Here is a 12450-nt window from a genome sequence, read left to right as displayed (position 1 = left end):
GACAGAAAAGGAGCTGCTGGAAGAACCACTCCTGACTAAACCGGGTGTTATCTTAGGTCACTCTCGTCCCTACTTCTGAGCCTTAATTGTTCCAGCTATAAAACGAGAGATTTGACTATTCAATGGTTCCCAGACTTTTGGACTTTACAGACCAGTAAAATGCCAAAAAAAAAAAAAAAAGTTAAGCTTTCCAATTTATTTTAATGCCCAAGAGTATTAATCAAAATACATATCCTCGATCTGCATGTCTTCATGAGATAACTTTTAGCATCAAAATTGTAGGGAGGTTCTAGTTACATGGTGATAAACTGAAATTTTGTTTAAAATGTTTGAGATACTGATTGTATTACCCTTTTCTCAAGAACTGCTGAAAACTTCATCTCGGACCAGTATGGTCTAAAGATCATTATTTAGAAAATTCAAGAGACCTGTTTTGTAAGACCTGGTCTGACTGACATGCTAGGATTTAAAAAAGGACCTTTAGTGTTCTGTTCCCCGCTCTGGCTCTGGTGAATTCTCTCACCCTCCCGTGCTTCTGACTGTACCCAGTGCTTGTATAAATAAATAAATAAATCTTAAAAAAGGACCTTTAGGACCTCCCTGGTGGCACAGGGGCTAAAGTCTCAGAGTTATCAAGCTATGGCCACCCACTGCAACATTAGCTGATCTCCGGCCAGGGAACTGACCCCCATGGCAGCAGACCTCTCCTGTCACTCCCACACCTCTGGGCTACAGCCCAGTGCTTTGTATGCATAAATATATATTTTTAAGGGATCTCTAATTTTCCTTCTCCGTAAGTTACTCTGCCAAACAGCTATCAGGCGCCTAGAACCTCCACTCTCAGGCACCATGAGTTCTAATGTTGTTGCCCACTTGCACCAACTCTGATTACTTCAAATTTATTTTTCCTTCTCAGTCTCCCTCATCATCCCACATCAACCCACCCCCACAAGTACACGTACACAATTCACTACACTAGGTAGGAAAATAAAGGAGTTCTTTTTATGGATCTCAGATTAGAGTGTTACTGACTTGAGTTATAGCTTGATTTGCGTTTTTAAAACCTTGCAAATACTAAGTCAAATGACTGCATCTTTCACGGCCATTTCCCACACACAGCCGGCAAGTTAATTATTTATTTACTTTTTTAAAGATTTATTTATTTATGCATACAAGAACTGAGGTACAGGCCAGAAGTGTGGGGAGTGAGAGAATTCACCAGAAACAGAGTGGGGAACAGAACAGGTGGATTAACCGAAATGTACTGCTGAGGGGAGCAGCATGGTCTGCTGTGCCATGTGGGTAGCTCCCTGGCCAGGGGATCCGAGCTCATGCTGCAGAGGCTGCGGGTAGCTTCATAGGTTGAGTCTTAACCCCTTGCGCCGCCAGGGAGGCCAAGTTAATTAAAGTTCAGAAGGTAGTGCTAGCCACCTAGTGCTCTAACTACGAGGAGGTTGGAACCCGCTGCTGTAATCCGGTCCGGCCCTTCAGCGGACCACTGTTTGGACTCTACCCTAAAGGCGCGCAGGAAAGTGCGATTTGGAGCAGGTGGTGCCCGAGACCGAAAACCTGCTCTGACACCCCAGAGGAGTGGGAGGGGCGAACGCGGCGGGCCAAGCACTGCCCTCGCCCCGCCCCCGACGAGATGGCCCCGCCCCGACAAGATAGCCCCGCCCCCGACGAGATGGCCCCGCCCCGACAAGATGGCCCCGCCCCACGCCCGCGTCCCTTTTAAAAAAGCGCGGGCGGCCTTGCGCAGGCGCAGTGGCGCTGGAGCCGTCACCGCGCGCAGGGACGGTAGAATGGCGGAGCTGGTGCCTTTTGCGGTCCCCACAGGGTGTGACAAAACCTTGCTGGTGTGGGAGCTGAGCCCCGGACCCACGGCCGAGGCTTTGCATGTGAGCTGGGCCAAGGTGGAGGGAGGGATGGAGAAAGCCGCCCCGACCCCGGGGACTGGGAGTCGGGGAGTCCCGCCCTAGCGCCCCGCCCGGAGCTGTGTCCCCGCCGAGAGGGGTCTGAGGCCTGGCCCGGGCCTGGGGGGTCAGTAGCCCCCGGAGAGGTAACTGTGAGCTCTCAGCACACTTGGCCTTCTAAAGCTTCTCGAGTCGTGACCGCCCACGAAAACCTCACGGCATGGGAAGCGTTTCGCGTTGAGCCTCCCCTCAGCCGCCTGTGGAGAAGGACTTGGAAGGGGCGGTTTCGTGTCCTGGGCGGGAAATGTCAGGCACTTAATTGGTGGGGTCCACCCCACAGCGTTCTCTGTTCACAGTCTTCTCCCAGTTCGGCCTTCTGTATTCAGTCCGAGTCTTCCCCAACGCCGCGGTGGCCCAATCTGGTTTCTATGCCATCGTCAAGTTTTATTCAGCGAGGGACGCCCGCAGAGCCCAAAAAGCATGCGACCAGATGCCGCTTTTTCAGACATCTCCAGTGAAGGTGGGTCCAAATGTGGAATTCCTAGATCCGCGGGAGTGAGGTGCTGGACCCCTAATAGCAGGCTAGCTGTGTACGCTCTCCGGCTTACAGACTGCTTTCAGAGGCAATGCTGTGCCCACCTCCTGTTCTCTTGGCTTATTGGTTGAAGAACTCGGCATGATTAAGTGACTTACTTAAGATTCACGAAAAAGGGGACTCCCTGGTGGCCTAGGGGTCAGGTCTCAGCACTATCACCTCTGGCCTGAATTCAATCTCTGGCCAGGGAGCCAACCCACATGGCGCAGCAGACCTCTCCTGACTCCCAGCTAGCTGCTCCCCTCAGCAGTGTACTTTGGTCAGTCTGCCTGTTCTGCTCCCCACTCTGTCTCTGGTGCATCCTCTTACCCCCTACATCCCAGTCATTCTATGCAGAAAAAGATTCATGAAAGAAACTGTAGAAGCTAGAATTCAAATCCAAACTTAGTGATGTTCATGTTATGTTATGCTGCTCCTTCATCCAAGAAATCTGCACAGAAGTTTTGCTTATACTTATTTTTAGGTGGGTTTAAAATGCCCGAGTTTGACAGACTTTTTTTTTAAAGATTTATTTATTTATACAAGAACCGGGGTACAGGCCAGATGTGCGGGAGGGTGAGAGGATTCACCAGAGACAGAGTGGGGAGCAGAACAGGCAGACTGACGAAATACACTGCTGAGGGGAGCAGTGGGCGAGACAGTAGAGGTCTGCTGCCCCATGTGGAATTCTTGCCGGCAGTCGCGATCCAGGATCTCAGCCCCTCTGAAACCTCCTACTTGTCCAGAGCTGCTCCTCTGTGACTCACCACACAGGCTAGCCACCTCTGCAACACTCGACATTTCCCTTTCATTTCTCTTTCCCAACAGGCAGCATCAGTTGGGGAAAGTAAGTGCATTTTCTTATTTACTCATTCATTCATTCACTCAATAGCCCATGCCCCTATTATATGCCAAGATCTGTTCTTGGTTCTGGAAATGAGAAAAGAATAAGAGATGGTTCCTTTAAGCACTTAAAAAGCTTATAAACTAGTATTAGAGAAAACTACACAAACAAATTAATAAAGAATTAATGTTGCTTTGGCTCTTATTTAAGTTTTAGGAGTATATTCATATACTACACAGTTTAAAATTGAAATAGACTTTTTAAAAAGATTTATTTATTTATGCATACAAAAACTAGGGTACAGGCCAGAGGTGTGGGGGGTGAGAGGATTCACCAGAGACAAAGTAGGGAACAGAACAGGCACATTGACTGAAATACACTGCTGAGGGGAGCAGCAGGTGAGTCAGGAGAGGTCTGCTGTGCCACATGTGTAGCTCCTTGGCCGGGGATTGAACTAGTGCTGCAGTGGCTGCAGATAGCTTCATAGGTTGCATCTTAACCCCTTGCACCACCAGGGAGGTCCCGAAATAGACATTTAAAGAATGCATGATGTAAGAAATCCATGGTAATGTATAAGTTACCTAGATAGGTAGCATTGGAAATATTTGCATTCTCAAAGAGCCTTGTTAATGCAGATGAAACTATATTAGCTGCTTATAAGATTTAGACATGTATATTAGTAACTTGGGGAGAGGATGCGCAGATTAAGGTCCTACCTTAGTTGCAGGATACTTATCCTTCTTATCTGCTCTTCAGGCCATAGCCCCAAACAGGACCTACTGAATGAAACAATTTAAATAATTTACATGCTTTTATTACCCACAACTCTATTTTTTTATTTTATTTTTTTTTTAATTTTTTTTTTTTTTATAGAGGCATGTTTTATTTTTATTTGTTTGTTTGTTTTGTTTTTGTTTATACATGCACTGGGTACAGTCAGAAGCGCAGGAGGGTGAGAGAATTCACCAGAGCCAGAGCAGGGAGCAGAGCAGGCTGAAGGACCGAAGTACACCGCTGAGGGGAGCAGCGGGCTGCAGGAGAGGTCTGCGCACCATGTGGGACCCTCCTCCGGTGGCCGGGGAGCAGCCAGGGATCGAACCGGCGCCGCAGAGGCCGCGGGCAGCTTCGCAACCCAGCGCTCAACCGCTGCGCCACTGGGGAGGCCCAACTCTATAATTTGTTTCTCCAGGGTTTCCTTAGTTGATTTCTTTTTATTTATTTATCTTTAAAAAAAAATTATTTATTATTTATGCAAGCACTGGGTACAGTCAGAAGCGCCGGAGGGTGAGAGAATTCACCAGAGCCAGAGTGGGGAGCAGAGCAGGCAGAAGGACCGAAGTACACTGCTGAGGGGAGCAGCGGGCGGCAGGAGAGGTCTGCGAGCCATGTGGGACCCTCCTCCGGTGGCCGGGGAGCAGCCGGGGATCAAACCGGTGCTGCAGAGGCTGCGGGCACATTCACAACCCAGCGCTCAACCGCTGTGCCACCGGAGAGGCCCTCCTTAGTTGATTTCATCATCACTTTTATCATCAGAGGTCAGGGAAACTTTCCAATTAACCAGGTACCCTGGAAATCATGCCAAAAAGTTCTGTGACTTGAAAAATAACATTTAGTTAGGGCTTACTATGCTGAAAATGTTTATCCTATTTTATCTTTGTAAACACCCTGTGAAACTTGTATTGATAAATCTTGAGGTATGTCCAAAATGTCTCTGTGACAGGCTATGATATCTCTAGGTCTGTCTCTATCTCTTTAGGTTCATCTCAGCACCAGACATAAGGCAGTTCAACATCAGACTCTTGCCTTAAACAGCTCCCAATGCCAAGCATTGGCAAATTACTACTTTGGTTTCAATGGATGGTCAAAAAGGATCATCAAGGTAAACTATTGAAATGTCATACTTTAGAAAGAAGACTAGATGTGAGTTGTGGGGAGGAAATGTGAGCGGTCTCTAAGCAGAAAAGTGTCTGAGCATTGGGCCTCCCTGGTGACCTGGGGTTAAGTCTCAGCTCCCTATCACCGTGACAACCTGAGTTCCATCCCCAGCAAGGGAGCTGACCCACATGGCACAGCAGAGCATTCCTTTCTCGCCTGCTGCTCCCCTTAGCAGAGTATTTCAGTAGATCCGCCTATTCTATTCCCCACTCTGTCTCTGGTGAGTACTCTTACCATCCCCCACCCCCACATCTCTGGCCTACACCCTATATATACTTCTATAACTAAATAAATCTTTACAAAAAAAAGTATTTGAGTATTGGACTACTTCCTTGGGTAATGGTGACAGTAATTTTCTCAAATATTCATAGTATATATATGTAGTTATCTATATCTAGTAGTAATTCATTTGCAAGTCTTACTTGACATGTCACCTGTTAGATGAGATTTCTGGAGTTTGTTTTTTCTTTCTTTCTTTTTTAAGATTTATTTATTTATGCATACTGGGGTATAGGCCAGAGATGCAGGGGGTGAGAGGATTCACCACAGACAGAGTGGGGAACAGAACAGGCAGACTGACTGAAACACACTGCTGAGGGGAGCAGCGGGCGAGACAGGAGAGGTCTGCCGCGCCATGTGGGTAGCTCCCTGGCTGGCCGGGGATCGAACTTATGCTGCAGAGGCTGCAGCTTGCTTTATGGTGTGGTGCTTAACCCCTTGCACCACCAGGGAGGCCCCTGGTTTTTATTTCTAATAACAAAACATTTTGAAGTCTACACTGAAATCGTCAGAAGAACCTTATATTCAAAATCTTAACAGCTTCAGGATCTTTCTGACCTTGAAGAAAGGGAAAATGAAGATATTGTGGCACCACCTCAAAAGCAATGCCTGAAATTCTTCTGTGCTTTAGAGGTGGTGTTACCATCCTATGAGTGCAGGAGTCCTGGAGTTGGTATAGCTGAGGAGTCTTTGGACACCGTGGAGGAAGGTATGTTTTCAGTGGGTGGAGTTGGGGGCATGGAGGAGACATGGGGGAAAGTTAAGAATTTGCCTTTTTTCCAAAACTCATCTTTTCAGATGTATCATCAGACCCTCCCCTTGCTAAGCTACTAAAAACCTGGGCAGTGTTTTTTCTGCCTTACCATGTAGTTTTTTAAAATCCTTTAACTTAAAAATTTTAAAGCCAACTTCCTGCCAAGAAACATAGGCAGATGTAAATAATATTTTTCCTGTTTTTGATTAAGACTATGTTTTGTGCTAAAATAGCCCTTCAAATTTAGATTGATTATAATGTTCGGTAAAACCACCATCTAAAGATTAAATAAACTTGTGTAAATGCTCAGTCCTTTACTTCCTATAGAATGCCTTGAGTGGACAAGTCAAATATAGATACCTAGAAAGGGTCTTCCTATTGATACTGAGTTTTTTCCTAGAATCCATGCTACTCAGGCATAGAGTGTTGAGGGGCAGAGCTAGTATTGGTGGCATAGCCATAAGTGTAGCTGCCTTCCCGAAAGCAGAACTATTAGTGAAAGGAGTGGAGCAGGTTCTGGTTGGTGATGCTTGGGGAAAAGCCAGATCTTCCGCACCACCTTTAAACTTTTCTCATTGTGTGATTCCAGTCTTTGAAGCACAGGAGAGCAGGGTCTAGAGTGTAACTTCAATTTATCCATTTGAAATCTGTGAGTACTGTGAGATTTATGCCATGTTATTGGTTTGTGTCTCCATTTTAGTACTTTAGGAACTTCCAGAATAAATCAGGCAGTAAAAATGTACCCTGCCAGGACATACCTGCAGAAGAGCCACTCAGTTATATCCTTGGATTACTTAGACAATGATTTTACAAACATGGATGCATTATTTTTAACATATAAGATGAAAGTCAATTATTCAGAGAGGCATTTTAAATCTGTTTGTTTTGGTTGAATGTAGGGCCATTATCATTACTTATGAAAAGAAAGACAATCCAGAAGCTTGCTGTTCAGAAAGCTGTGTCAGATGCATTTCAAAAACTGTTGATTGTGGTTTTAGGTAAGACTTTCTTGATTGTCTTTGAAATATCTCAGTCTCAATAAGCAAAAAAACTCATTTTTGAAAAGTTAATTGTATGAAAATAATGACTATCTCAAGCATTCTGTTTTCCTTCATTCACAACACGTTTTCACAACAGCGATCTCAAATTTGCTCTTTGTGACATTATGAGAAAAATGACAGTAAATATTGTTGTCCCCCATGTGTAACTGTAGAATGACTTGCCTCTATTCATCCAGAAAGTGTTTGATGCAGTTCTTTCTCAGTTGCTTGCCTGCCTATACAAAATAGTATAGTTATTATAAGCTTTGAATACCTGTGTTTGAGTCCTGTCTCTTAGATTTTTTTATGCAATGTTAGGCTTTATACCCAGGGAGATTTGAAGGTATTTAATAACTATAAGCTTCAGTTTCTTTACCTACAAAATAAAGTTAATAATTTCAGCTTACTTCATGGGGGATACTGTAAGTGTAAATGAGATAATGAATGTAAAAAGCTTAGAACTATGCTTGGGCCCTAGTAAGCATGTTATGGGACAGGATGAGGAGCACCCCAGGACCCCCAAACCTACCTTCTCCGAATAGGTTCTGCCATCCACCACATCAAGACAAAACATACTCCAGTGCATAAGACCTTCAATAGAAAATAACTTTAATACAATCAGTGTGCAATAAATAGAAGAGAAAGAACATAGTTAAAATAGTTTTCAATTAAACACCCAAATTACTCATCCCTTTATGAGTAAACACCCAGCCAAACAGGGTTAGCCCAAAGCAGGACTGCTGAGACCCAAAAACTTGCTATGCAAAAGGTACCTTTTGGTGGGGACCTATAGGAAAGGGGCAGAAGGGGTCAGGCAAGTCTGGATGGAAAACAGCAAAATCAAAACCCAAGTCAAGATAAAGGCTGCCATTATCAGCAGCCCTTATCTCTCACCCTCATCTCTGTCTCCTTGAAGTATCTCCTTCCATGTCCCCCAAGTTCCTGGTACAGGCGCACAGCCGAGTAGCAAGCACAGTTTCTTCACATGTCTCTCTGCTTCGTCTCTCTCCACGTCTCCTCAGCCAGATCTCCTCCCTCTCCCAGTTGTTCTCTCGGTCTCCTCTACCTTCACCTCCTGCTCAGCTCCACCCTTCTGTCGCGTGAGGCAGGGCACCTGGAACCGCGCTTTCCCTATGGATTACCCTGTTACAAGCAGACAAAATATGCTAGCTATTTCTGCTATTGTTCTTTGCTGAAGTGAGCGTTTATTAGATCATGTTTTTAGAATCAATTCCATTCGTTTTTATTTCTGACACTGACATATTGGGTGAATATGATTTTTATGTAAGAGTCAGCTATGTGTTTGTGAGCCTTGAAAGTAGGCATGCTGCTGAATAGTGCTGGTTGTGGAATTCTGCAAGGGCTGTACCCAAAGGAAATGTTGACAAGTAGAGAATATCTGAAGAGAATTTCTCCCTTGCTCACATCCCTGCACTCTTAAAGACAGAAATTCTAGTTAAGTTGTCAAAGACCTTATTTGCTTATAAGAGGTGACCCTGGATTGGTCTCAGCCTTCCAGAATGGACAACTGGACTCTATTGTCTATAAGGTACATGGACCAGTTTCTGCCAATAAAATGATCACATTTTTTGTGCTTTTGCTCATGCGTCCCCACCCCTACTCCATCACATCCCTTCCCACCCCCCATAAAGCTTTGTTCAGTGGAATGAACAATTGGTGGAACTTTGGCTCTCAGTGAATAGACACTTGACTTGCTTCTAATATGAAGTATATCATATATTCCAGTGGCCTCTGGCCCATGTTTGAGCATACATTAGCCCCAACGTAATATCTTACTACAATATTTAATCATATTATAGGGCCTCCCTGGTGGCACAAGGGGTTGGGCACCACGCTGTGAAGCAGTCCACAGCCTCGCAACAGGAGTTCAATCCTGGGCTGGCCAGGAAGCAGCCCACATAGCGCAGCAGACCTTTCCTGTCTCACCCACTGCTCCCCTCAGCAGTGTATTTCAGTCAGTCTGCCTGTTCTGTTCCCCACTCTGGCTCTGGTGAACCCTCTCACATACACCCCCCCAACATCTCTGACCTGTACCCCAGTTCTTGTATGGATAGATGAATCTTTAAAAATATATATTTAATCATATTATTGATTAAACATTTTTATTTCTACAGTTTTAACTTTTTGTTATTATTTCTTAGTTCCTATCTGTAATATCAAAGTTTTTTTTTAAACGAAATACAGGGCCTTCTCGGTGGCACAGCAGTTGAGCGCTGGGCTGCGAAGCTGCCCACAGCCTCTGCAGCGCCAGTTTGATCCCCGGCCACGGGGCGAGGGTCCCACATGGTGCGCAGACATCTCCTGCTGCCCGCTGCTCCCCTCAGCAGTGTGTTTCGTCAGTCTGCCTGTTCTGTTCCCCGCTCTGGCTCTGGTGAATTCTCTCACCCTCCTGCGCTTCTGATTGCACCCAGTGCTTGTATAAATAAATAAATAAATCTTAAAAAAAAAAAAATAAATACAGCTGGTACCGTATATATATTTTTCCACAAATATTTAAAATAAAAACTGAAGTAGGAGATGAGGAAACTTCTAGGAAAATTCCTATCCTAAATCAAAGGAATGTGTAATTATTAGGTGTATACAGAAACTAAAACCCAGTATTGTTGTATAATTACTATTGTATACAGGAAATTTTAAAAAAAGAAAGATTCTGAACTGGTCCTTGTAAACTTTATTTCAGAAAGTGGTAAAATAGCTGTTGAGTACAGACCCTGTGAAGCCATCAGAGATGCCAGAGTTGAAGAAGAACTACTACAGGATTTAATTGAAGTACGTGGAGACAAAAGCTTGGGGATTTCATAGTCAGTATAGCCATAATTCAAAGCAATCAGTAGGATTTGGAGATCTTTGGCATGTAGTTAGTGCTATTATCTACATGAAAATGTGAAACTCTGAAACTGCTTTTGAGTGCAGATAATTTCTAAGACTTTTCCTGAAGTTCTGGCCCTTGGCTCTGACCGACCCCTTATTTGGAGAGAACTAAGAACCCTCAGAGTACTCCTATAGTTGTAGGAGACTGTAGAAGCACACCCTTATGAACTCTTCTCAAACAAGATCCCAGAAATCTGGGAAGAAAGGAACTATGGCCTTAAGTGTGATTGTGCTATAGCATTCAAAAATGATTGTACTTTTAAATAAGGTATAATATACACATCCTGACATCATATATATACATATATATATGTGTGTGTGTGTGTGTGTATATATATATATATATATATATCTTGTATGAAAACTTTTGCTGAAGGAAATAAATGAATGTCCTGAATTAGGGATTAAATTGTCAAAGTAATGTCTAAAAGAAAATATTAGTTTGCTACATATGGGATATTTAAAGGGGGGGAGCAAAAAAATGTATTTCATGTTATTGAGAGATTGAGGCTACACTTTTTATTATTTAGCTCACCCCAATGTTGCAAAGTTTGCTTTGAAAGGAAGAAAGTAAAGGAAGAGAAGGTGGTTACATTCTGAAAAAGGATTTTGTGTGTATGTGCAAAATAATGTTTTAATTCAACTTAAATCAAAGCACTCAAGGAAACTTCAAACTTATCCAAACTTAGGTTCTAAGAATGCTAACTTACTATGAAATGTCAGAGGAAGGGATACAGTACTAATGCTAAAGATTTCAAAAACCTGATTATAACAATGATCATCTGAAAACGAGGCCAGTCTTTGAATCAATTCCATTTAAAAGCCATTACTGGGCCTCCCTGGTGGCACAAGGGGTTAAGCTGCAACCTATGAAGCTATCCACAGCCACTGCAGCAGGAGTTTGCTCCCCGGCCAGGGAGCTACCCACATGGCACAGCAGACCCTTCCTGCCATGCCCGCTGCTCCCCTCAGTAGTGTATTTCAGTTAATCTGCCTGTTCTGTTCCCCACTCTGTCTCTGGTGAATTCTCTCACCCCCCACATCTCTGGCCGGTACCCCAGTTCTTGTATGCATAAATGAATAAATCTTTAAAAAGAAAAGAAAAGCCATTACTATGTGCCACACGCTGGGAATAGGTGAAGCCCCTTTACTCTTGGAGTTTGCATTCATTGGTATGTCAGCCAATAAGCAAGACTAAAATAATTATAAAAGGGCTGTGAAGGAAGTAAACTGGATGCTAATTACAGTATTTCAAGAAAATGATTTAATATGCTGACTTTAATATCCTGAGTGTCCTCATGTGTCCATGCAGGGCAGACTTCTGAAAAGTGGCATTTTTACTTCTTCTAAATTGCTGTGTTGAGCCAGGATGAGATGGGGCAAGTTTCCCCATGCCAGTGTAAAAGGGCTAGTCACTAGATCTCATATGCTCTCTTCCAGAGTGAATTGCTCACTTCCCAAAAAACCCTCCTACAGAAATTGTGGAGTCCTCACTGTCTCAGTGGTAATCCTTATCTAATAGTGAATAAATGATCAGATATTGATACTGAGTGTTTAGAAGAAATGGAAACATTTCAGAGTAACTGGAAAATATCTCCCCCGCCCCACCCTGCCCACCCCACCCTAACTCATGCTCATTTTTCAGGTCAACTACTTCTCTTGGAAGGGACATGGCCCAGGAGAGGAAGAATGTCTTTCAGATTTCAGCTTCGAAGGGGAAGAGTTCAGAGTGCCCAAACTGGACCAACACTTTTGAATTTCCCAGGATACCAGACTGTATGGCTCCCTCGGGGAGCTCTGTGCCCCCATCTCACACTTGCATGTCCTTTAATCTCCCCATCCACCAGCCGGTGGGCTGTTGTTAGTGCCGGGCCCCCCACGTATGCAGTCCAAGTCCTGCCTCTCTATGAAGGGGAGAGGGAGCCGTGCTGTAAGTAGGTGTCGTCTTTGCAGGGGGAAGGAAGGCTTGTGCTTTGGTGATTCTGGAGAAAGGGCTCGCTCTGATGGTGCAGAACTTATCTTGGCCCGAGCCTAATAAAGGCGGCGTAAATAAAGGTGTCATAAACAAAGGGTGGGGCGTGGGGGGGGGGAGGGGCGCGCGCTTGCTAAGTGCGCTGGCATCACGGGGCTGCCTTAACGGTTGGGCTCCCGCTCAGGGCGCCGGCGCCCCACTGGCCTGGGTCGCTGCGCCCCGTAGCCTCCGCATGTCATGTCCCGGC

The 12450-nt window shown here is 44.7% G+C and overlaps 1 protein-coding gene and 1 long non-coding RNA gene across 4 annotated transcripts; one reads left to right on the top strand and one right to left on the bottom strand.

Annotated features, from left to right (window-relative positions):
• Positions 1-1774: 1774 nt before the first annotated feature.
• RDM1 (RAD52 motif containing 1) lies at positions 1775-12294 on the top strand. Of its 3 annotated transcripts, XM_037494096.2 has the most exons (7): positions 1775-1898; positions 2254-2433; positions 5088-5210; positions 6086-6254; positions 7199-7297; positions 10041-10129; positions 11877-12294. In XM_037494096.2, exons 1-7 carry the CDS (start codon positions 1803-1805, stop codon positions 11985-11987), a joined length of 867 nt encoding a protein of 288 aa, XP_037349993.1. In that variant the 5' UTR covers positions 1775-1802; the 3' UTR covers positions 11988-12294. The 3 variants fall into 3 exon arrangements, with proteins under 3 accessions (XP_037349993.1, XP_037349994.1, XP_037349995.1); XM_037494097.2 differs by lacking the exon at positions 7199-7297; XM_037494098.1 differs by lacking the exons at positions 7199-7297; positions 10041-10129; positions 11877-12294 and having other exon boundaries at positions 6177-6253.
• On the bottom strand, positions 7507-8524 carry LOC129144865 (uncharacterized). The gene is made up of 3 exons (XR_008549627.1): positions 8234-8524; positions 7869-7930; positions 7507-7575 (listed from the first exon to the last, which is right to left on the bottom strand). It is a non-coding gene; the product is annotated as an uncharacterized LOC129144865 (long non-coding RNA).
• Positions 12295-12450: the final 156 nt, after the last annotated feature.

Source organism: Talpa occidentalis, unplaced genomic scaffold (genome assembly GCF_014898055.3).
Source record: "Talpa occidentalis isolate TD23 unplaced genomic scaffold, MPIMG_talOcc4v2.1 talOcc4.7, whole genome shotgun sequence".
NCBI lineage: Eukaryota > Metazoa > Chordata > Mammalia > Eulipotyphla > Talpidae > Talpa > Talpa occidentalis.
The sequence above is the reverse complement of the archived record's forward strand: the minus strand, read 5'-3'. Positions and strand labels throughout refer to the sequence as shown.

What these genes read in the sequence shown, in the direction of transcription:
- RDM1 (XM_037494096.2), top strand. Translation starts at nt 1,803, where the DNA reads ATGGCGGAGCTGGTGCCTTTTGCGGTCCCCACAGGGTGTGACAAAACC. An exon ending in TTTGGACACCGTGGAGGAAG is followed by an intron (nt 6,255 to 7,198) that starts GTATGTTTTCAG and finishes GGTTGAATGTAG; the next exon opens with GGCCATTATCATTACTTATG. An exon ending in ACTGTTGATTGTGGTTTTAG is followed by an intron (nt 7,298 to 10,040) that starts GTAAGACTTTCT and finishes ACTTTATTTCAG; the next exon opens with AAAGTGGTAAAATAGCTGTT.